This window comes from Ochlerotatus camptorhynchus, unplaced genomic scaffold (genome assembly GCF_037179485.1).
Source record: "Ochlerotatus camptorhynchus isolate MF236.1 unplaced genomic scaffold, CSIRO-AGI_Acam_v1.1 ptg000070l, whole genome shotgun sequence".
Classification (NCBI taxonomy): domain Eukaryota; kingdom Metazoa; phylum Arthropoda; class Insecta; order Diptera; family Culicidae; genus Ochlerotatus; species Ochlerotatus camptorhynchus.
The window spans coordinates 4,523,906-4,547,995 of NW_027040560.1; the positions used below are offsets into that span (position 1 = coordinate 4,523,906).

The following is a 24,090-nucleotide window of genomic DNA, read 5'->3' on the forward strand; positions in this document are numbered from 1 at the left end:
GCCTTTCTAATTTTTTTTTTCAACTGTTCCACATTCGACCTAATAATAACGAACTCTAGCAGCTATGTTTACGGTAGTTGCGGTAGTGCATGATGTACACTCACACCACTACAGCATCAAAGATAATCAATTCACTGACACATAGAAAGGAGAGAAAAAAAGCAAAAAAAGCGTGACGTATCGGATCACCTTAAACCGCTCATCCATCATCGTGTGTTCAGCTGAGTGCCGAGCTTCATACAAGCACACACGAAGACCGCCCGCACATGCGGATCGAAGATCATCCAAGCTGCGTGTCGCTCCGCTGCTGCTGTTTAAACGCTCGGTGGTAGTAGTATAGGATTATCAGATAAGTTTTTGTTCTTGTTTCTTTCTTTCTCCCATCAGTTAATTTTTGAGTTTGTGTTTATGTGTTAGTATTTTTTTTTTGTGTATTGTGTCAGAGTAATTTTGATTATCTTTGCAGTGGTAGAGCGTTTTTCGCTCCCACTAGTACGGCAAAATGAACATTTTGTCGGAAGACGAAATGGACGTTTTGTCAGAAGATGATACCACTTTGCCACGCGATAGCAAGAAGGGTCGAAAACGTCTGTCATCCCAGAAATCAGTTGATGCCATCCCTGGTTTGTCATCTCAGTCTGGTAATGGACAGGGACAGATAAGCCCCCGATCGCGAGCCTACCCAGAAGACTCGACTGGCCCATGGGTTGTTTACTTTCAGCCCAAAAAGAAACCTTTGAATGTAATGCAAATGACTCATGATCTGACGAAGCGGTTCTCGGCCGTGACCGAAATCTCGAAGGTGAGGTACAATAAACTTCGCGTTGTTGTCTCTAACCTGAAACAAGCTAACGAGATTGCTGCCTCCCAGCTCTTTACACTCGAGTATAGAGTGTACATCCCAGCTCGTAATGTGGAGATCGAAGGTGTGGTCACCGAAGCGAGTCTGACCCCCGAGATCTTGGCGAAGCAAGCGGTTGGCCGTTTCAAGAACCCCTTGCTTCCCACGGTAGAGATACTGGAAGTCCAGAAGCTGAACTCAGTATCTTTCAGCGAGGGTAAAAAGAGCTTTACCCCCACAGACTCGTTTCGGGTGACGTTTTCTGGTTCAGCCCTTCCTCACTACATCGAGTTGGGAAAACTTCGGCTACCTGTGCGTTTGTTTGTTCCTCGGGTCATGAACTGCCAAAACTGCAAACAGTTGGGACATACGGCCTCTCACTGTGGCAGCAAGGCACGCTGTTCCAAATGCGGGGAGAAGCACGAGGATGGCGCCTGCACAGTCACTGCACCAAAATGCGTGTACTGTAAGGGAACTCCTCATGGTCTCTCATCGTGCCCGGCGTACAAACAACGCGGGGAAAAACGTGCCAGGCAGTCTTTTGCAGCAATGCTAAAAACAGCCACACCATCAACCAACGACAAAAATCCCTTTGCTGTTTTGTCTGATGACGAGTCTGACTCTGACTTGGCTGAGGAGGGAGTTTCTTTCAGTTTTCCGGAAGGTTCTGCACGGAAACGAAAACGCATCCGTTCGCTGAAAGTTGTAGATAAGGAACCCCAAATCAGCTTGCCCAAATCAAGGAGTGATGGAAAAAAGGAAGTTTCAACTCCTCCTGGTTTCCGCAGAACTGACTATAACCAGAATTTTCCATCTCTCCCGGGGACATCAAAAACCCCTGATGGCCCATTTTTAAGAACAGAAGCCCCTTCTTCATCCGGGTTGTTGTCATTTGATAAAATTGTGGACGATATTCTCAAGTACCTCAATATTTCTGATCCTCTCAAAAGCATTGTTCTGGCAATGCTTCCTTCTGTGAAGACCCTCTTGAAGCAATTGACATTGAAGTGGCCCCTCATTGCAGCAATCATTTCCTTCAATGGATAATTTTCCAAACGAGGTCGGGGATTTGATCACTGTTCTACAGTGGAATTGTCGAAGTCTCATTTCTAAATTAGATTCTTTTAAGTTTTTAGTTCACAATAATGATTGTGATGCATTTGCTGTTTGTGAAACTTGGCTCTCTTCAGATATCGATCTTCCTATTTATGATTTTAACATTATTCGACTGGATCGTGCGGATTCGCGTGGAGGAGGGGTACTTTTGGGGATCAAAAAGTGCCATTCCTTCTATAGAGTGAATCTTCCACAATTGCCAGGTATTGAAGTTGTCGCATGTCAGGCTATTATTAAAGGTAAGAGCCTTTGTATTGCTTCTGTTTATATTCCTCCTAGAGCCGTTGTTAATCGCAAACAACTTTCAGATATCTGTTCGGTACTTCCTGCTCCACGGTTGATTATGGGAGATTTGAATTCCCACGGTACAGGCTGGGGGAACTGTATGATGACAACCGTTCTACTTTGATATATGACCTCTGCGACAGCTTTAATATGACAATTCTTAACAATGGAGAAGTAACACGTTTGGCTGGCCCATCCTCGAATGGAAGTAGATTAGACCTCACACTTTGCTCTAACTCATTATCGTTGGATTGCACGTGGAATGTGATCCAATATCCCCACGGTAGTGATCACTTGCCGATCAAAGTTTCAGTTGCCAGTGGGTTCAATCCGTTGGAACCCGTTAACGTCGCATACGATCTTACCCGTAATATCGATTGGACAAAGTTCAAGAATGTGATAGAAGATGCCCTAACGTCGGTAGAAGGGCTTCCACCGTTGGAGGAATATAACTTCCTCTCCAATCTGATCTTGGACAGCGCGCTTCAAGCTCAAACGCGGCCGGTTCCAGGAACGTCTTTCCGTAAGAAACCTCCTTCCCCTTGGTGGGACCAGCAATGCACTGAGGTTTATCGTAAAAAGTCCGACGCGTTTAAGCTTTTCCGGAAACGTGGAACACCCGTACATTTCGAAGCGTACTCGGCTCTTGAACGCGAACTCAAGAGCCTCATCAAAGCCAAGAAACGCGGATACTGGCGGCAATTCGTGGACGGATTATCGCGCGAAACGGCGATGAATACGCTTTGGAATGCGGCGCGAAGGATGCGTAACCGGACTTCAAACAACGAGAGCGAGAAGTACTCGGATAGTTGGATTCTCAAGTTCGCGCGAAAAGTATGTCCTGATTCTGTGCCGGCACAGATGATTCCTCGCGAAACGACGAATTCGGTAGACGAGATCAGCCAGCCTTTTCAATGCTGGAGCTCTCACTCGCGCTCCTTTCGTGTGGCAATTCGGCTCCGGGGGCTGATAGAATCAAGTTCAACTTGTTGAAGAACCTCCCAGACGTCGCTAAGAGGCGCATGTTGAACTTGTTTGGTCAGTTCCTGGAGCTTAATATTGTTCCGGATGATTGGATGCGGGTGAGAGTTATAGCCATTAAAAAGCCTGGAAAACCCGCGTCAGATCACAACAGATCACAATTGTTGGAGAAAATGATCCTTTTTCGCCTGGACAAATGGGTTGAGTTGAACCACCTACTCTCAGATACTCAATTTGGTTTCCGTAAGGGCAAGAGAATGAACGACTGCCTCGCGTTGCTTTCCACAGAAATTCAGTTGGCTTTTGCTAAAAAAGAGCAAATGGCTTCTGTCTTCTTGGATATTAAGGGGGCTTTTGATTCAGTATCGGTTGAAGTCCTTTCAGACAAACTCCACGCTTGTGGCCTTTCTCCATTATTTAATAACTTTTTGTACAATTTGCTGTCAGAGAAACATATGAGCTTTTCTCATGGAAACTCTACAGCTTCACGATTTAGCTACATGGGTCTCCCCCAGGGCTCATGTTTAAGCCCCTTCTGTATAATTTCTACGTCAGAGAAATTGATAATTGTCTAAGTGACAACTGCACGTTGAGACAACTTGCAGATGACGGAGTAGTGTCTATGACAGGGCCCAGAGAGGCCGACCTGCAAGGACCCTTACAGGATACCTTAGACAATTTGCCTACTTGGGCTATTCAGCTAGGTATCGAATTCTCCACGGAGAAAACTGAGTTGGTCGTTTTTTCTAGGATGCATAGCCCAGCACAACCAAAGCTTCAACTTTTGGGTAAACCGATCACTCATTCTATGTCCTTCAAATATCTTGGGGTCTGGTTCGATTCAAAATGCACCTGGAGATCCCACATTGAGTATCTGAGACGAAAATGCCAACAAAGGATCAATTTTCTCCGAACAATTACCGGAACGTGGTGGGGAGCTCATCCGCAAGATCTTCTAACGTTGTACCGGACAACGATTTTATCGGCTTTAGAATACGGTAGTTTTTGTTTCCAGTCGGCGGCTAAAACTCACATCATCAAACTGAAACGTATCCAGTATTGTTGTCTTCGTATCGCGTTAGGATGCATGCACTCGACTCATACGATGAGTCTCGAAGTGTTAGCGGGCATGTTGCCACTCTCTGATCGGTTTTCGGAATTATCCCTCAGGCTCCTCACCCGTTGCGAAGTTATGAACCCACTGGTAATCGAAAACTTTGAAAAGCTTCTTGAGCTGAACCCTCAAACTCGTTTTATGTCATTGTACTACGTGTATATAACACTGGATGTCAGCCCTTCACAGCATAATCCTCATCGTGTATGTTTCTCCGACTTCGGCAATTCAGTTAGTTTTGATTTATCCATGACGCAAGAGATTCGCGGAATCCCAGAGCATCATCGTTCCATGATTGCTCCGTCAATTTTCGCTGCAAAGTTTGGCCAAGTTGATTCCGCAAGATCGTTCTTCACAGATGGATCACTAATAGAGGCGTCCGCAGGTTTTGGTATTTATAACGAATTTCATAGCGCCTCTCGAATGCTTCATGCTCCTTGTTCCGTATATGTTGCTGAACTGGCGGCAATACATTATACGCTAGAAACGATCGCCTCACTTGCACCAGATCATTATTTTATTTTTACGGATAGTCTCAGTGCTGTCGAGGCTATTCGCTCCATGAGGCCGGTAAAGCACTCCTCGTATTTTCTCATGAAAATACGAGAGCTTCTAAGTGCTTTATCTTTAAGATCTTTTGTCATCACCTTTGCATGCGTCTCATCTCATTGCTCGATTCCGGGCAATGAGATGGCGGACTCACTTGCTAAGGTGAGCGCTATGGAAGGCGATATTTACGATCGACAAATCGCCTACGACGAATTTTTCTTCATTTATCGTCAACAGTCACTCGCCAGCTGGCAAAATAAATGGAGTGAAGGGAGTTTGGGACGATGGTTGTATTCAATTATCCCTAAGGTGTCGAAGTGTCCTTGGTTCAAAGGTTTGGAGGTGGGTCGAGACTTCATTCGTGTGATGTCTCGCCTCATGTCCAATCACTATTCACTAAGTAACTAAGTGAACAGTAATCTCTGTGAATGTGGACAAGGTTACCAGGACGCAGATCACATTATTTGGTCATGTGCTGAGCACCGTGGAGTCAGATCCGAGTTGTACGATTCCCTTCGCGCTCGAGGTAGACAACCTATTGTTCCAGTTCGGGATATTTTAGCTAGACGCGATCTGGAGTTTATGCAACTCATATATGTTTTCTTGAAGTATATTAACCATAGATTGTAAGTTTGATTAACCTTGTGTTTAGTTTGTATTTTGTATGTGTGTGTGTGTGTGTGTGTGTTTTTTTTGTAGATTTGTTTCTGTAATAATTGTATAATTACAGAGTTGATATAACGTCGATAGGATTAAGTATATGTTTTAGAAATAGTGAAATTTTTGAATCATAAATCATATTCCAAATCTCCTTTTCCCTCTCCCGATCCAAACAATTGTCATCCACTAACCTCGAGAAGACCGCGAGTAATCGGTTCAAATCCTTTAATTTTAGATTTAAGACATTTATAATGTATAAATAAAATGATAACTTGACTCTGTAAAGTTTATTCGATTGAGCCTGTACAAATAAAGTAATTAACAAAAAAAAATTGAACCAAATTTAAAATAATCAACGAATTCTTATGTTAAATTTTCATAAACTTTATAATAAGTTTGTATAGATAAAATAAACATGATTGATAATGATAAAGTTGTACATTCATAAAAAACAAAAACACAACCAATAATTAAACTGACCGTGTGTAAGGTTTAATTACTTTTCCGAGTTTTTCACGGTTTTCCAGGTTCGCTGGCCAACCTAAACACTTTTTCTATTGATGTTCTAATGTGTAAACCTCGGGAGCAAGCACCTTAAAACTTATTCTGGCATTCCTGGACCTTTACTTTAACAAAGTGTGTTATTAAAAATGTCCTGATTACCTCCTCTGGACAATGGGCATCCTTAGATCTCAGCCGGAAAATATCGTACAAATTAAAAAAAAGACAATAATTTATTACGCGCTATCACTGGTATTTAAGGCAAATTGTCATAGTGCAGTCTTTCGCTAAGATATGGTCATTTAATAAAATTTGATCAGAATTAAAGCCTGCACAATTACAATACTTCCCATGATAGCGAAATAAACGCGCTTCAGCATCTCCATTCACCGGAGTCAGCTCTCGCAAAGCAAGCCATGATGCAATTCTCTTCGGATGGTCTTTTCTCACGAGTACTGTACTCTCAAGAAACTTTTGAGTTCCTCCGTTCAAGAAGAAACAAAACGGCACTCTCATGCTCGCAGGCTACTACGATACGCATAGCCCCCAAGCCTCGTACAAGACGAATTAGACTCCACACAGAGAGCTCAACTCAACGCTAGTGCCATAGCATAGCCATAGGCCACCCAACTTCTATTCTTCGGTTTCATTTAAACACTTTAACTGCCCCTGTTGCTGCTCCGTCAAAAACAGTCGCAAATCGATCGCGTTACGAGTCGCAGTGCGCATGTTCGGGGTTCCAAGTCCGTCGAGTCCGTCGTTCAAGTGAGGGTAATTCTCTCGAAATCACCACGAATCACGCGTTCAGTTCAACTGACAAAAAAAATCGCAGCCGATCGCCATCCTCTCGGTTTGGCGTTGAGTGAATGTTGGTTCCAGTTTGAAAAGTTTTTGGAAGGCAGACCAAATTTCTTGTGACCGGTGATCTGGAAAATCGGATTAATTAACTTAATTACGTGCGAGGAAAATCAAAATTGCCGCAGTGTCCGCCATTATACCTGGCGTTGTTTTTCGCAGTGCAAAACCTGAAGAAAATTGGGTGCCCGTGATCGAATCAAATCTCCATCGTTCGGTACCGGAGTTTCGCAACATAACCTTAGAGCAGCAGCATTGCACCGGAAGGAATGGTGCTACACGAGCAGATCATAGTAGCCACCGTGGTTGCTACGATACTAGTGACCTGCACTGGCGGTGGTAAGTTCTGCACGCGATTTCGATCTCGAAAGTAGAACAGCAATTCCGTTTACTATGGCACACGGCTGCCGTGACGACGGAAGACAAATCCTTGTAGATCAGCAAGTTCAATGACTAATGCGCTAACAAGAGCACCACTGCACATGACTCAAGTTCCCCGGGCGGTTTGTATCTTAATGGCAATGGTTCGTGCCGAAAAAAGCAAAACTGCATGATCAAGTATGTGCGGAATTATTAGGTAATAATGGTTTTCCTCTACCGGTAGCTCTAATGGCCAAGGTCAGGATGAGTTGGCACGATTGCATCTTCTCCCGCAGTAATCATTGTGGTTGGATATTGCAATTAAGTTACCGCCTTGCTTATTTTTGAACGATTGATGAATTACAATTTTGAACCCAATATGATTTTGGTTACTTTTTTTTTGCGAATCGAGTGTCAATCAAGTAGTCGGCGACAACTTATTGATAGAAACCTGTTCCACTAGCGCGACTAGCGCAAATCAATCACGTCAATGAACCTAAAAGTAGAGCGCTTTGTTAGTATAGATCAGTGATCTGTGGCACGTTCTATGGCGGGGGTTATGAACTGGATAATTTATGGTGCGGAAAATTAATGCGGAAGTACAATTAGTGATTCCCGAATATCCCGAAGAGTGCACTTGTGTTGTGTGATCGAGTAATTATTTGGCGGTACATTAAAATAATATTGTTGAGGCTTATGAAATATTAATTGAATATACTTACTTGGACTGAGTATCGGTAGACGCAAAATTCTAAATGATTCGTTTAACTTCAAACTGGTTTGGAAATTCTATCATGTTTTAACCAACGCACGTTGAGGCAGATCGAAGCAACCACTGAACTGTAGAACACGTTCAGAGCAGCAAGCGGTGAAACGACTTGATTAGCGATTTTTATTGAGTCTTTCAACCAAGAACGGATGAGCCCTACAGTGAATTCGATTAAATGGTACGAGTCCATTATACGCTAATCCTGTGGAAGATTATTAATAGCGCCAAGAAGAGAAGTAAATTGAAGCTTGTAATTTCGAGCGAGCAATGCTAGGAGCCGTCAATGTATACGGATAGGGTTTATGGAGTCATGACCGATACCGGAAATAATAATTTTCGCCAGCAATTTGTGCTTTGAAAAAATCTATCGCTCAGAAAAGGTTTCCAATTAAATCCAGGTTATGTCTAATCTCATAGAAAATTGGTCATTTTCATTTAGAAAAATATTGAAATTATACAAACACTGAACTGTTTTGATAATTTGTTGTATCAAGCCTATGCGTATCTAACGTCTTATTTTGAATAGTTTTCAAAATTCAACCATGGGAAATGCGCCTCTACCAAAAATTTGCTCCAGTGCATGTGCCAGTCATGGCCAATATGATTTGAAAGCGGTAGGGCCAAAACATTCCGTATATGGGATTGTGCCGTAACTTATGCACTGGCGGCAAAAGCACAACTGTCCCATATCTGCTTGCTTTTCTAATCATATGGGACAGTTATGCTTTTATGGTCAGTGCATATGCCATAGCTGGCTCAATTATTCGAGCGGTAAAAAAAATGCATTTGGTACTCAACTTCTGCTCAATAAATTGCATTTTGTCAAGTTTTTGAATCCATCAAGAAAATGAGGATTTCCCAGACAACCAGAATGCACATACAGTCAACTCTCCATAACTCGATATTGAAGGGACCATCGAGTTATAGAATTATCGATGTATAGAATTAAAATCCAGAATTATTCCTACTTACTTACTTAATGATCCTGCGCACCTCCAGGGGTGCAAAGGGCCTTTGTGAAAGATTTCCATCCTGGGCGATTACTAGTTTTGGCCTTGACCTGTGCCCAAGTCAAATTTCGGTCAACGTTCTTAATTTCACTGTTTAGGCTCCGCCGCCACGAGCCTCTGGGTCTGCCTCTGCTGCGATGTCCTGCTGAATTCCAGTCCAGTGTTTGCTTGCAGATTTCGTTTCCGCTCCGTTGTGGTCGTGTGTGGCCGACACACCTCCACTTCCGTTCACGAGTTTCTATCTCTATCGGCTTCTGATGGCACAAACGATGAAGCTCGGAATTTGAGATCCAATTGTGGGGCCACCAGGCGCGAATTATGTACCGCAGGCATCGGTTGATAAACACCTGCAGCTTCTGAGTGTTCTCCGCTGATACACACCATGTTTCACTGGCGTATAACAGCACAGACTTCACGTTCGAGTTAAAAATTCGGATTTTGGGTGCGTCGACTGATCTGATTCGCTCTCCATACATTTCACAAACTGGCAAAAGCAGCCCTCGCCTTATTAATCCGTGCACCTATGTCGCTCTTGGTGCCGCCGTCCGACGCTATCTGGCTGCCAATATTTTGGAAGCTTTCGACTTTCTCCACTCCCTGCCCAGCTACCGTGAAATTGGAACGTTTTTCCGTGTTGACATCCAACGATTTGGTCTTGTTGACGTTGATGGTTAGAGCTGCTTCAGAGGAGCGTTCCACAAGGTCGTCGAGCGTACTCTGCATGTCAGAGCGTCGTTCATCAGCCAAATCGAAGTCGTTGAGATTCTCCATGGTAATAGGCTGCCACAGCAACCCACGGTTCGGTACACGGTCAATGGCTCCAACCATGATCTCGTCGATTACGATGAGGAATAGTAGCGGTCATAATATACATCCTTGCCTCACACCCGTGATTACCCGAATCGGGTCAGACAAAGCTCCGTTGTGCAACACTCTGCATGAGAAAGCCTCGTACTGCGCTTCGATGAGGTTGACGATATCAGGGACTCCCTCGCGTCTCAGAGCGCCCCACAAGTTTCCGTGGTTTAGTCGGTCGAAAGCTTTTTCGTAGTCAATGAATACCAAGTACAGGGACTCTTGGAACTCATTGACCTGCTCCAAGATGATGCGGAGCGTGACAATATGGTCCACACAGGATCTTCCAGCACGGAATCCTACCTGCTGTCACCGAAGAGTCGCGTCGATCTTCTCCTGTATCCGATTGAGGATAACTTTACACAGAACTTTGAGAACAATACACAGTAACATGATGCCTCACCAGTTGTCGCATACAGCTGGATCCTTCTTGGGGACTTTTACCAAGACGCCCTGCATCCAGTCGGCCGGAAAAGTCGCGGTATCCCAGATGTTGACGAATAGTTGATGCAACATTTGTGAGGATAGCATGGGGTCAGCTTTGAGCATCTCTGCTGATATGCGATCGACCCCCGGGGCTTTGTTGGCCTTCATACTTCGGATGGCTGCTTCTATCTTCTGCAATGATGGAGCTTTAGTGTTGACGCGAGTAACGCGCCTCACCCTTGGCGGATCATGCCGAGATGTTGATGGTTGGTTGACCGTTGAAACTTCGAGAAGTTGTTCAAAGTGCTCAAACCAACGTTTCAACTGGTCAGTGGGGTCGGTGAGCAACTGTCCAGTCGCGTCTTTCACAGACATCCTTGGGTTCATCATTCCCCCGCTCAGGCGTCATGAAACATCATAGACAATACTACGGACTAACGCGCTTTCAAAGTCAGTGAATTGCGAAGCGTGGCGACGGATGAATCCAAGAACAGAGAAAGCTTTAGCTGTTATGGTAGCGATATGATCATTGAACCTCAGTTTGTGGTCAATTATAACACCCAAATCGCGAATGGACTGAACAGGTTCCAGAGGGGTTGTATCGATGGAGTAAACTGAATAATAGGCGACCAGCCACGACTGGACGTGACTACCTTTCACTTGTTGATGTTTACGCTCATTCCATTCTCGTTGCATCATTGTGAAAGCATGTAGATTAGACTGATGCAAAATTTGACATTTTCGCTCCACAGTGCACAAGCTGTTCCAAATCGGGTCTAGATTAGCCTCCCAAGGTTTGAACTGATTTGGTAAGAAACTGACTGAGCACAAACCATTTGAAGTTTATATGGGAATTACTATGTGGAAACCAAACTTTTTCTTCGTAGTCTTCTATCCTTCTTCTATATTGCACCGTTTAAAATTTCTACAGCTATTCTTATGGAAAATTTTCTTAGCTACAACTTTGCGGAATATTGTTTTTCAGCCAAACATCAATATAAATAGTTATTAATTGTTTAAGAGATTGATAATCTTATGGCATGATCAAGCAACTGTTTTGTGGGCAACACTGTATTCTGCAGTGTGACATAGTAGCCATGATGTTTTAGCTCTATTCTACGCGCCAGAAACACCAATGTTGCCTGCTGAGTAGTTGGTTGAGCATAATCATAAGACAATAGTGACTTGAATCATCAATAACTTTTGATCCTTAAATTTTATCGAAAACAAAGTTGTAGCTGTGAAAAATTACAACAAGTACAGCTATCAATTTTTACACCAGAGTAATAGGGTTAATTATTAGATAGATATGAATACAACATTTCCCATAGTAATTTCCATATAAACTTCAAATGGTTTGTGCCAAGTCAGTTTCTTACTAAATTACTTCAAATTTTGGAAGGCTAATCAGGAACCAAATTGGAACCTTTTGAACACTGTGGAGCGAAAATTTCAAATTTTACATCAGTCTAATGTAGATGTCCTTTTGTAGAGCCGCATAATTCAGTGCGGACTTGATTACCCTGAACAGCTTTAGATCGTCCGCGCATAAAAGCTTCCCGGACGACATACGAAGGCACAGATCGTTTATGAAGAGGACGAAGATAAGAGGGCCTAACACGCTACCCTGAGGAGCTCCAGATGGTATTTCGAGTGCTTTGGAACGTGGAGAGTTGTCCTGGACGGAAGCTTCACGACCAGTCAGGTATGACTTCAACCAGTCCGTTATCCATTCCGGAAAACCCATGTGTTTCAGCTGCTCCACGGCGTAGGTATGCGACACAGTGTCGCATAAATAGAATCAACCTGATTTCGACGTTCCATCTCTCGGAATCAACTGCTCGTATAACACATCAGATTAGTTGTTGTTGAGCGACGAGGAACAGACCCATGCTGGTATTCGTTTTTCGGCAGTCAAGATGACTTCTTTTACTAAGGATTTGAGGATCGTTCCTAGACAACAGAGTATCGAAATTCCACGGTAGTTTTCGACACGTTGAAGGCTGCCGGATTTGTGAATGGGAATCATCGATTGTACAGTAGGGTGTTTTATTCTGGAAAAAGATTGATATTTTTGATAGGCCACCCCCTAGTTCAGTTCATAACACAAAAACAAACATCTGTGCAAAGAATCAGCTAAATTGGTCAACGTTAAGAGGTCACGCCAACGATTTAAATTTTGAATTTATAATGAAATGCATTTATGCATGAAATTATAATATGTTATACTTAAAACTATAATGAACAACTTTGTTCAAAACTGCAAGTCGATTTGATGCTTCAGAAAACAGAAATTGGCATTCGTTGATGCGTTTTCGGGCCCTCTCCTTGATTTCCAGTTCCTTCAGACTCTTAAGGGCCACCCACATTAGATCCGTTTGCGTTTAGCTGTCACTTTGGCGCAACGCGTCCGATCCGGATCTAATGTGCGTGGGCCTTTACCGTCATCATATACGTCGCTGCAGGAGCCCAATATGAATCCTGGTCTTCCTTTTCTCTCTACGCTAAACTACATTCGTGGTTTTCTGCTTCCGTAGTCATCTTCAAGGCATTCGAATGAGCCATATCGAAAAGGTTGTCCAATCCTTCGTTGAAAGCTTTTCTTTGCTGAACAAATTTGTCGTCAATGCGAGAAATACTTCTTTTTTTTTTGTCCACCGATCATGAAGTTTTTCCAAAGCCTGGTTTTCCTCATTGGGATACGAGCCCTGACCCAAACTTGTGCTGCCAATTGAACCACCTTCCAGCAGCATTATCGTATCGTGGAGCGAGATTGTGCGCGATGAAAAAAGAAGAGCTGCAGTATTTCTCGGTTACTCGGAAGATTTCCACCGGTGAACCTGGTAATGGGCTGACCAATCAACCGCTTCTCCGTATCACTTCTCAACTCCATAGCACTATTGTATCCAGAGATGACAGCACAATATGTTTATAAACATTGAGGTAAAAAAAAATCTGGCAAAGCATACTATGAAATATGCCCTATCAACATACCTGCTTTTCTGCTCAAATGCAATCTGAGTTCCGAAAGCCGATATCTGTTTTCCGCAGAATCAAATCGACTTGCAGTCTTCAACAAAGTTGTTCATTATAGTTTTAAGTATAACATATTTTAATTTCATGCAAATCATTAAGAAAAAAGTAAGAATGATTTAAGTGGGTCATCATTTTTTCCCATACTAATTTGACGAAAATCCCGAACAAAATTGAAATCGTTGGCGCAGCCTCTTAACGTTGACCAATTTAGCTGGTTCTTTGCACAGATGTGCAGGTGGCCCTTCAAAAATATTAATCTTTTTCCAGAATTAAACACCCTATTGTACAGCTGTGTCAATGGATCTACTAAAGAAGCAGCACACTCGTTCAGTAGATATGGTGACAGACCATCCACAGCTCCCTTTGACACGTCGAGATTTTCCAAAGCTTTCTGTACTTCCTCTCGAGAAAAATTGAGGACAGTACATCATGGGAAGTTACATTTTGGAAACAATCTGCGGTTAATTTGAAGCGACGTTGAACTGAACACGCTTTGAAAGTAGTTTGAAAAAAGATTAGCGGGCGTGGTGACCGTAGATCAATCGAATATAACATTGTTCGAAACGCGATTATTGGTTCTTTGCGCCTTTACGAATTTCTAAAACATCGATGCTTCAAAGACGACTGCGATCTTGGCAAATAATCATGGTGACTTGAAGCAAGAAGATCATTATAGGTCATTTCAGTGTGTCGGAGAAAATCTCTGTTTTCATCAGTTGTAGATGCTAAAAAGCGTTTGCGGGCTTTTCGGAGCCTGTTGCGCAGGTTGCGCAACTCAGTTGACCACCAAGGTTTCCTGTTGACCCTACTATGAGCACGGCGGCGACGAGGAACATTAGCATGCAAGATTCCGTATAATGTATCATAAAACAGGAGTTCGTTGGAATTCACACAGTCACCTTGAAGATAGTGTTCCCAATCTATCGATGAGAGTTCCACATTTAAAGCCGCAAAGTCACACTGTCGAAAGTCTAAATTCTCGAGTTCGGATTGAGAATCAGCTTGGTTATGAAGATAGCAATGAGTATCAACTTGTAGAACGAGTGGTACGTGATGAACATCGATGTTCAAGAGTGGAAGCGATGGTTGAACAATTTCAACATCGTCCGGTGAATCTGCAAACACCAAATCAAGCAGCCTATCATTGAGGTTTGTGATGGATTTCATTTGCACCAGGCCACAAGCGTAGATGGACTCTGCAAGTACGAGTTCATGTTCACTGGCAGCGTTCGACGGCAGGTACCCGTTCACGTCTTCGTCAAAGATCCAGTGCAGATGAGGAAGATTGTAATCGCCGCGTAGCAAGACGATGTCGTTTTCTGATGTTCGATCACAAATGCTCTGAACGGCCGAAGCATGAGCAGCGTATAATCCTGGATCAGAATTTGGTCGGAGGTAGACGCCGAAGATGTATATCGATCGATGTGAACGCTTCAAACATACGGAAATTTGTTCAATTTGATCAAAATTTACTACAGAGACCGCTGTACACTGCAGACTAGATTTTACTGCGTAAGATTACTGGTGGACTAACTACGATCGCAGCGAAATAACGAGTAATCTGACGTCAGTTTAGCATCGCTTATATCGGGGCGTAACCATGTCTCAGTGAGAACTACTACATCGTAGTCACAACTGGATAATGCTAGCTTGAGTTCGGTCGTTTTGGTGCGCAAACCTCTGACGTTCTGGTAGTAGACGGACAGAAAACGCTGTGACTCCGATGCTCCATCGTTGTTGCTGAAACAGTTGCTGGTCGAAACCGTAGAAGCTTGTCCGTAAGAATGTAGCGTTCATCTTGTAGGTTCATCAGAAATAGAAGCTCTATCGATAATGCTGCAGCTGGAATTGAACTGAGTATCAGGAGCTGGCAATTGTACAGACGGAAGATACTTGCCTGGAAGAGCAGGCTGGAAGACCCCTTCCGTAGACACAGACACAGGACCAGGACGGCTGCGACGGCCGTTGTAGAAATAAAGCGGTAGTATGATCGGTCTTGACTGTTCTGGGCGGAGAAGGGGCTTCCATAATGCTTTTTGACATGTGTCCCGGCGATGAAGGTGGTGGTTGATGAGAAGTAGGATGACTGCAAACGTTTCTTGGAGGGTTGCTGAAATCCGAGGTTTTGTGAGAGAGCGAATCCAGGAATGAATTCATACCATAAATTTACTTGCCTGACAAGACAGACTGGGCAGCCCGAGTTCGAACACAAGACCGGGACGACTGGGGCTGAATCTGATGACATGTGGCTCGACTGTGCCGAAAGGATAAGGGCCGCCCGTAGAACCTGTTTGATTGCGTCCCGGGCTGACATCTATACTGGATGATGATTTCATGGCAGGTTCGGATGAGTAGCAGAACCGTTTTTGACGTTGGATTAAGTCTTTCGGCAACATATTGGGGGTGCAATTAAAAAAAAAAAAAAAAAACAAAAATCGACCGCGTTACGAAAAGTGGTCAGGTTTTGACCACTTATAACTCTGTCAATAGCGGATGGATTACACAAATGTCCAACTGTTGCAATGGTGATCAAAATTTTCACCGATAGTCTGCAAAAACAGTGGTTTCCCTAACACAGTCGCCGAATATTGATACCGAGCACGTAATCCTACGTGAAATCTACGGTCGTGTCTTGGATACAACCTCTTACTTTTTGGACTATGGTCAAATTCACGAACAGTGACTCCATCTGGCCAGTACCAAGGATCAACCACTACGTTGGATGTAGTTTTGCTAACGATCACCTTGAAGGAAACGAATAACAGATCCTCCAAACTTTTTCCGCGTGGAACTAGCTTGACAACTTTAACCGACGAAGGGTCAACATTAGCATTATTGTTGATATGCTGTTTCACGTCGTCCTCTTTTTGGCTTGGGGTAAACGGGGTCACGGGGTCTGGCACGATGTTGCAACGCTTAGAGGTCAAGTGCCCACTGGTGGACTGGCTAGCATTAACAGTATTCAGCTGGGTGCCATCAGTCTGGTTGCGAGATTGTGGTTCATTGGTAGGTGATGCATGTGGTTAATGGATACGCACAGCTGGTGTAGAACCGGATTTCTGGTTGGATATGATTTGAACCCGTCTGTTTCCAGCAACAAGCCTGTCGGGTTGATGGGCAACTGTGCTGTTGATCTCATCCAAGACTTCGAAAAAAGACGTCTCATCCTAGGATTTCGACCGATTGATGAGATCAATAGTATCGTTGAGAGTCAGCTGATCGATGTTTTGGTGGAATGTTGACTGATCGATCGATCGGTTTGATGCCTCACATGTTGTGTTCAATAGAGCGTTTGGTTGATAGTACGCAGATTATCGCCGTAGTTTCCTAGACGTGTGTCCATGGAGTCCGTACGTATCAAAAGCTACAGCCCAACTCTTGCTGACCAAGCAAGAATATTGAAACTTGGTTAGTCCCACACAGGTATGACGAAAAATCAGACGACATGATCCGCTGCACGTGATTTGCTTCACCCAAGATTCTGCACCTGCCCACGCAGCCAAACGCGTTCAAGCGTGGTGTCAACAGAACTTCGATCATTTTTGGTCGAAGGAAATGTGGCCTCCTTCTTCTCCGGATATTAACCTGCTAGATTTCGCGATGTGGGGCATCGTAGAAAGGGCGACTAATGCTAAGCCAAGAAGCAATAAGGACGCTCTTATGGTAGCTGTACAAAGAGCCTGGGACGATTTTTCCGAAGAAATCGTGCGAGCCAGCTGCTCCAGTGTTGCTGATCGTTTGACAGAGATTATTCGAGCAAAAGGCTCTCATTTTGAATAATCTGATGCCGAATAAACCTACACTGACTCTTGAATATTATGATCAATTTTCGAGAAACTTACTTTTGGAACAAATGAAATATTGAGAATTTTAATGAGGACGTTTTATTCAGCCACCATGTAGATTTTGGTTTCATATTTTGTCACAAATGACATCAAGATGCCTAACCGAAATCGATTTCGTTTTAACTAGTTTTCAATCCGACAAGTAGGCTTACTCAGATCGGGCTTATCCAATGCCGCTGCCATTCCGCTTCCGCTGACATTGCGCTTGGGTCTTAATGCCTTCATACCAAGTGGTAAGATAGCTCCTAATCATAAGCAATTCTACAGGTGCTTTTGAGGCACCTCAAGTAACTCACATTACTCGGTGAGCAAGATCACTGTCATTTTGCTTTCCCACTTTTCGCATCACAGCAACATATGGCGGTACGAAGCCGAAAAGCTACTGTCAAGCAAAACAACAACAAAAAGGAAACATCCGGCTTGATGTGATAGAAGAACTCGCTTCACCTGACCAAATACTCCAGATTCGGCAAATTATACGTACCCCACACATCCTCTGACCTCTGACACTCGTCGAAGCGATCCCGTTTCCGTCACTCACCACCCTCCTGCTAGATGAAACTGTGAACCAACCACTGGATTCCATTGTGCCGTTCTGCTGCGGGCGGACATCCTCCCACTTCTGATGCTACTGCTGTGCTTTCTGAATGATCTTGATGTGGACAGTTTTCTGCGATACAGTACCAATATTCTTCTGTGGCCGTTGACTGAAATCTCCGTTGAAGTTGAACATAACTACTTTAAAGAAGGTGTTTCATGCAGAAGGACATGGAAGTTTTTTTTTCGTTGTTTTATTGGGATTTTTTACTATTATTTATTTTATTCGGAGCATGGTTCGTTCTTCGGTTTCTCGTCGGAAAAGTCTATAGCGATGATCCTGTACTTGGTTGGATCGGATTTACTCTTCAGATCGCCAAAACCACTTTCCTTCCACTATTTCTGAACCGTCTGTAGGAGCTTGGAGTGAACGAAGAATATTTGTTCGTTGTATTCCTCATCGTCCGGTAGATCGATGATGGGTTTGAAGTCCAGATGAGAATCATACTCACCGGAAGCATTGGCAGTTGTGTCTTCGGCTTCGGTAGTGTCGGCTGCATTGATGCTGTGACTGAACATTCCGGGGTAATGATTGGCAGCATTGCCTTCGGACATCATATCAAGAAGACTTTGCCAGAATCTAAGCGATAGATACAGTAGCGCTGCGCTTGAGTGAAGGTGGAAGCAACGCATAGAAAAATTAGCAAATACACAAACCTTTCTTCTGAGGATGTAATCTTTGCTATCAAATTCGTTCAAAGCATTTACTTTTGAGCGGCAGATGACGCAATTGTACCTGTCTCATAGCGTTCGTATGAGAAACTAGAAGAGTTGCCAGTCTTCTTGATATGTTGTCTTCGCTTCGGAGCTGGAATTGAGTATCGGGTGTATCGGTTTTTACCACACAGGGTAGATATTTTCTATGCAGGCCGGTGATTTTTCGCAACGATTTCACGTTCTCCTCGGTGTCCATCTGGTTATCCTCTGGTTTTTTTTTACGAGAACAAATCTCGATTACTTTTTCGAAGGGACGTATCAACAACAACAACATCAGCAGTCATTCCTCAACAACAAATTCATATCGTTCCAATTAGAGAGGGTCTAGTATAAGAGAGAAACGGACTGACTGGTTTTGAGCCAAACTAAATTTCAAAACTTGAGCTAATCGAGCTGCACCTTTCTTGATTGCATTGGCAGTGTTGCTAGAAACCACCTAGGCATATTTTTTTTTTTTTTTCCTTTGGTTTGTTTTTTCCGTCGATCTTGTTTTCCGTGCTGAGCACCAATGCTACCGACGTGCCACGAAGGCAGCTCCCACACCTGGACCCTACCTATCGACCCATCAACTCATGAACCGGGGACCAACGGCTTTACTTCCCATCCGAAGGAAGGCGTGATCAGAGATGTTATGCCTCAAGACTCAAGAACATCCCGGCGGCGCCGACTGGGATTGAACCCAGGCCTGCTGGGGTGAGAGGTAATCACGCTTACCACTACACCACCGGCGCCGTTACCCCTAGGCATATGTTGTCAACGTATTTTGTTTTGAATCAGCTACTCTCTTATACTAGACCCTCTCTAGTTTCAATAGCCGATCTTTACAATTTTACTTGTCTTTCTTCTTCTTCTTCTTCTTCGCATTTCAAGCTTATTGCATATCGCATATTAGCTTATTGCGTGCTCTCAACTTAGTGTTCTAGGTGCACTTCCACAGTTATTAATTGAGAGCTTTCGATGCCTGTACCATTTTTGCATTGATATGATGGTGTGGCAAGTCCAATCATACTTCTATGCCCAGGGAAGTCGAGAAATTTTCCAACCCGAAAAATTCCTAGACCGAACCGGGAATCAAACCCAGCCACCTCCAGCATGGTCTTGCTTTGTAGCTGCACATTTACCAACTGAGCTAAGGGAGGCCCTTACTTGTCTTCACAATGTCTAATATGTGAAGGGGGTAAATGGAGTAAGCCGAGGAGTAAACATCGATAAACGTCGATTAAATTTTGAGGTGCATTGAGTTACTCGCGAGTTACTCGCTGTAACTCAGAGTAAAGCTGTCTCCCCCCTTGCTTCATACTATAGGCTGTGTTCCATTTGGCGAATTTTTACTTAAATTTGACAGATGGAAATTTTTCAAATAAACCTGCTATTGTTCCAGACTTATTTCTGACAGACAAGGAATCAATTTTGACGCACACCTTCTCGAAAATCGGCCAATCAACAACAGAGGGATTTTCGAACATCTTAATTTATTTTTGAAGTGTCAAATTTAAGCGAAAATTCACCAAATGGAACACAGTCTTGGTCTTACTATAGAGGTAACTCTAAGACTAGAAGGTTCCGAAATAACGTGCTCAACTTTTTGGCTCAGCTCTGGTACCATAGAGGTAGAAATGTGCGCCGATTAAACGGCAAAAAGCTCTATTGTTCCAGACTTATTTCTGACAGACAAGGAATCAATTTTGACGCACACCTTCTCGAAGATCGGCCGATCAACAACAGAGGGACTTTCGAACATCTTAATTTATTTTCGAAGTGTCAAATTTAAGTGACAATTCAGCAAATGGAACACAGCCTTAGTTGTTTTCGAATTGACGAGCACAATTTGCGTGAATCATGCTTTCCTATAACATTATCTAGAAAGCTCTATCTATTTTCCGCAACGCGGCGCGACATGTACCAATCATAATCACAGAGGAAAAGGAGGAGCTGTCAAATTAGCACCAGAGCACCAGAGAAATTTGGCTTCACTCGAGTTGTTCGCAAATGACAGGCATTGCAGTCCTGTGGACTTACCCCTTAGGCAAAGGGCTCATTGAGATCAATTGGATTTACCATATAAAAATGGAATGGAACTTTGGCTTTGCTGCTTACCACCCAATATACGAATTCATGCATTAGTTGGTATAGAAAGCTATGAATTAATAACTGTTGAGAGGCAGGCAAAACGCTCGCTTAAGAAGCGTAAAAATTAAATAATAAGCAGAAGAAATCCAAAATATTGAAAGTTTTTTTTTTTAACTTTATAATAGAGATTTTTAGTCGAAGGCTAGTTCATCTCTTAAATATTGAAAGTGACGAAATCGAATTGACGCTGTTCCTGTTGAAGCGATCATATTGAATTCAAGAACATGATCAAATCATAAACTCAGGGCTGCAACTAATAAGCGTTGATCTAGGGTTAAATCAAAGTCACCAAAGACAGAATGAAGAATTGGTCATAAACAAGATCATCCATAGACCATTCATAATATTGTGACAAGCCAAAGCCGATGAAAAATCAAACTGGCGACGGCGTTTAAATTTCTGCAAACCACCAGTCAACCCAACACACTTGCTGGCCTAAATTCATTCAGTGTCGCGCCAAGAGGAAATTACATAATTCCATCGTAAAGTAGAAATAACCAACAGCAAGTGGCCAGATGATAGACACATAAAATCTCCTCTTTCCGCTCAAATAGATAGATCTAGCTGACCCGTACCAGTACATGCAGTGAAACACGCTAAACTTGTTGAAATTCAACACGTTTGTCTCATGTACGGCGAGACCAAATGCTCATCAATGGAGACCGGCCTACTCGGTGGTTGTCTGTGAACATTTCACCCGAAAAAAAAAGAGAACCACACATGGCATACCTCTAGTAGACCTTGAAATGATCAGCCCGAGCTTTCCTTCGCTCGGGCAGTCGTTTTTTTTTGCGCTCCTTTCGCTTTCGGCGGCATTCATCGTCAGGTGCGCTCTTCCATCCACCAATAACAGCTGAGAGCTGCGCCATGCCAACAAAAAAACGTACGCCTCAATAGCTGGTAAATGAACTCCGCAATATTGGCGCTTAGAATCACTGAATATCTCATAATTTTTTTACTATAAATTGAGTTAGCGTTTTTTTGTCTTCTTCTCCGGAACCGATCAAGCAGGTCGAACAGAAGTCAGTTCCGATCGGCCTTACTCTCGTTGTATTCTAACAGAGACTAATGTAGGATAGATCGGTCGTGAACTTGACCATGGCCAACTGTTTCGCGCGCTGTATATGCTGTCACGCGTAGCGACGGCGTTGCTATGGAATGTTTGAAAATTGTGGCGACGATAAGACTGACTAACTACTGTGGATGACTGGGCAGACAACCGGTAGGTTTCGCATCGTCGGGTGGATATATTCCGTCTATGACTGGGTCAAGCAGAAGCCCCGCGTGTAACAATTCCAAATTTGATTAACCATCATTGATCGGTTTTCTCTTCCAAATAGCCGGCCGTACAACAGGCCGAATGAAGTGGTGCGTGAAACTGGTTCTGTTCTGACTTTCGAGTTTTGATTGTATCACTTCTTGATGTGTGTGTGTGTGTGTGTTGCTCTAACCTCGAAGTTTGCATGTTTATTGCATTACAGTTTTGGCCGAACCATGGAAACCGCTGGAGGATCACGACAGCGGGGGAACAGCCCTACTCGATCACTACTTCGTTCACCATTTTGACCAAGAAGAACCGGACTCGGAACCGGCTCCCTCCTACGCACTGCGGGCCCTATCGATCAACTGTGAGTGCGTGAAGCTGAGGCATTGTCCCAAAATCCTGGAGATGCTGAGAACGCCCAAGTCCAGTTATAGCAGCTTCAATTCCAAGCTGAAAAGACTAACTTGCGGGTATAGTATGGGTCGTGAACCGAACATCTGCTGCCCCTTGGACGACAGTTGGCTAGCGGACGAGGCAGAATCAAGCAGTTCGCAACCCGGACCCAGTTTCGGAGATCGTAGGAACTCCTTTGGAGACCCGGGCAATCTGAAATACTTGCAAAATGGGCCAAATCAATTTGAATTTTCAAATAGCCGAAATACGGCGAAAAACAACTTCATCACTTCGTTCGAAGATCCAAAGACCATGAAGAACTGCCCACCGGTGATCTCTCAGGAGGATGAATTCAAGCGACCCACGACGAAGGTCTATGTGGCGCCAGCTATTCGTCGGAGAACTACTACCACTCCTTCCCCTCCTCCTCCTCCTCCTCGTCGCACAACTACCACCACAACCACCACGACTACCACTACAAGGGCACCACTAAGATCAGTTTTTGGTGATACCAGGACCGGTGATGAAGTGATCACCATTGAACCGGTGACCAGTTTTCCGGTGGTTGACGCTACGGATCGTCTGGTGGCCACCGTACCGCCACCGATCATCAACGATGCACTGTGTGGATTGTCCGTAAATACTCGGATCATTGGCGGAGAGACGGAAATTCCCGGACAGTTCCCCTGGATGGCACGATTGGCCTACCGAAATCGAAGTATGCTGCCGGATCATGATCGATGATCACTACTAATCAGAGGTCTTTTGTTTCTTTCTTTGCAGCCTCAGGCCGAGTGACTTATCGTTGCGCGGGATCTCTCGTCACCAACCGACATGTGATCACGGTTGCACACTGCGTGACCAACTTGATCGACGAGTTAGAATTGTAAGGATTGCTACTGATCTTTTTGTTCAATGTATCATGTGTTTTTGTTTTTTCTAGACTGAGCGTACGGCTAGGTGATCTTGAGTGTAATTCGGTAACGGACAATCGGTGCAACTCACGCTACCAGGATTTTGCGATCGAGCGCTTGATACCGCACGAGAACTACGACACTCCGAAGTATGCCAACGACATTGCTCTGGTTAAACTGCTGCAAACAACTGAAACCTACAACATCTTGAGTCCGCTTTGTCTACCGATGGATCAGTACTGGAGCTACGGAAGAAACCTAACCGGAAGGATGGGCATCATTGCCGGATGGGGTTCCACCAGCAATCGTAAGTTGGTTCCGAGAGGGCGCGATCAACTAATCATTCTTTCGAAATTACTATTTTTAGGAAACAACTCCCCGAGTCCAACGCTCCAGTGGCTCCGTCTTCCGATCGTGGACACAATGCAGTGCGCCACGTCGTACGCCCGCTACAGTGTCAACTCGCGCAACCCTATCATCGTTTCCGGCAACCAAATGTGCGTCCAAGGCCAGGAGAACATGGACGCCTGCCAGGGTGACTCGGGAGGGCCACTCATGAACGAAGCCATCTCCAGCCGGGACCGGTTCGTCCTGCTCGGTCTAGTCTCGTTTGGGCCTCGTACCTGCGGTGTGTCCAACTTTCCCGGGGTGTACACCCGGATCTCGTCCTACATCGGTTGGATCCAGCGGCAGGTAGAGCTGTAACGTCGCGATCGTTCGCTCTTAGTCTCTAGTGTAGTAACCAAATTGTAAATAGCTCATTTTTCAATTCGAACGAAAGATTATTGCCGCTAGGGTAATCAATTGAAATCAGAAATAAAATCGAAACGTGACTGAAGTAAATGTATGAAAACGATCGTACGGTCCTTGAT

General features: G+C 44.0%; 2 protein-coding genes across 2 annotated transcripts in view; one reads left to right on the forward strand and one right to left on the reverse strand.

Annotated features, from left to right (window-relative positions):
* The window catches only part of LOC135697445 (zinc finger protein 479-like), a 322,329-nt gene that overhangs the window by 119,780 nt on the left and 178,459 nt on the right, over positions 1–24,090 (reverse strand). The gene's annotated exons all lie outside the window — the stretch shown is intronic.
* Positions 6,734–24,074, forward strand: LOC135697290 (CLIP domain-containing serine protease B9). Its single transcript, XM_065216914.1, has 5 exons — positions 6,734–7,241; positions 22,129–23,022; positions 23,088–23,190; positions 23,248–23,525; positions 23,586–24,074. Exons 1-5 carry the CDS (start codon positions 7,172–7,174, stop codon positions 23,921–23,923), a joined length of 1,683 nt encoding a protein of 560 aa, XP_065072986.1. The 5' UTR covers positions 6,734–7,171; the 3' UTR covers positions 23,924–24,074.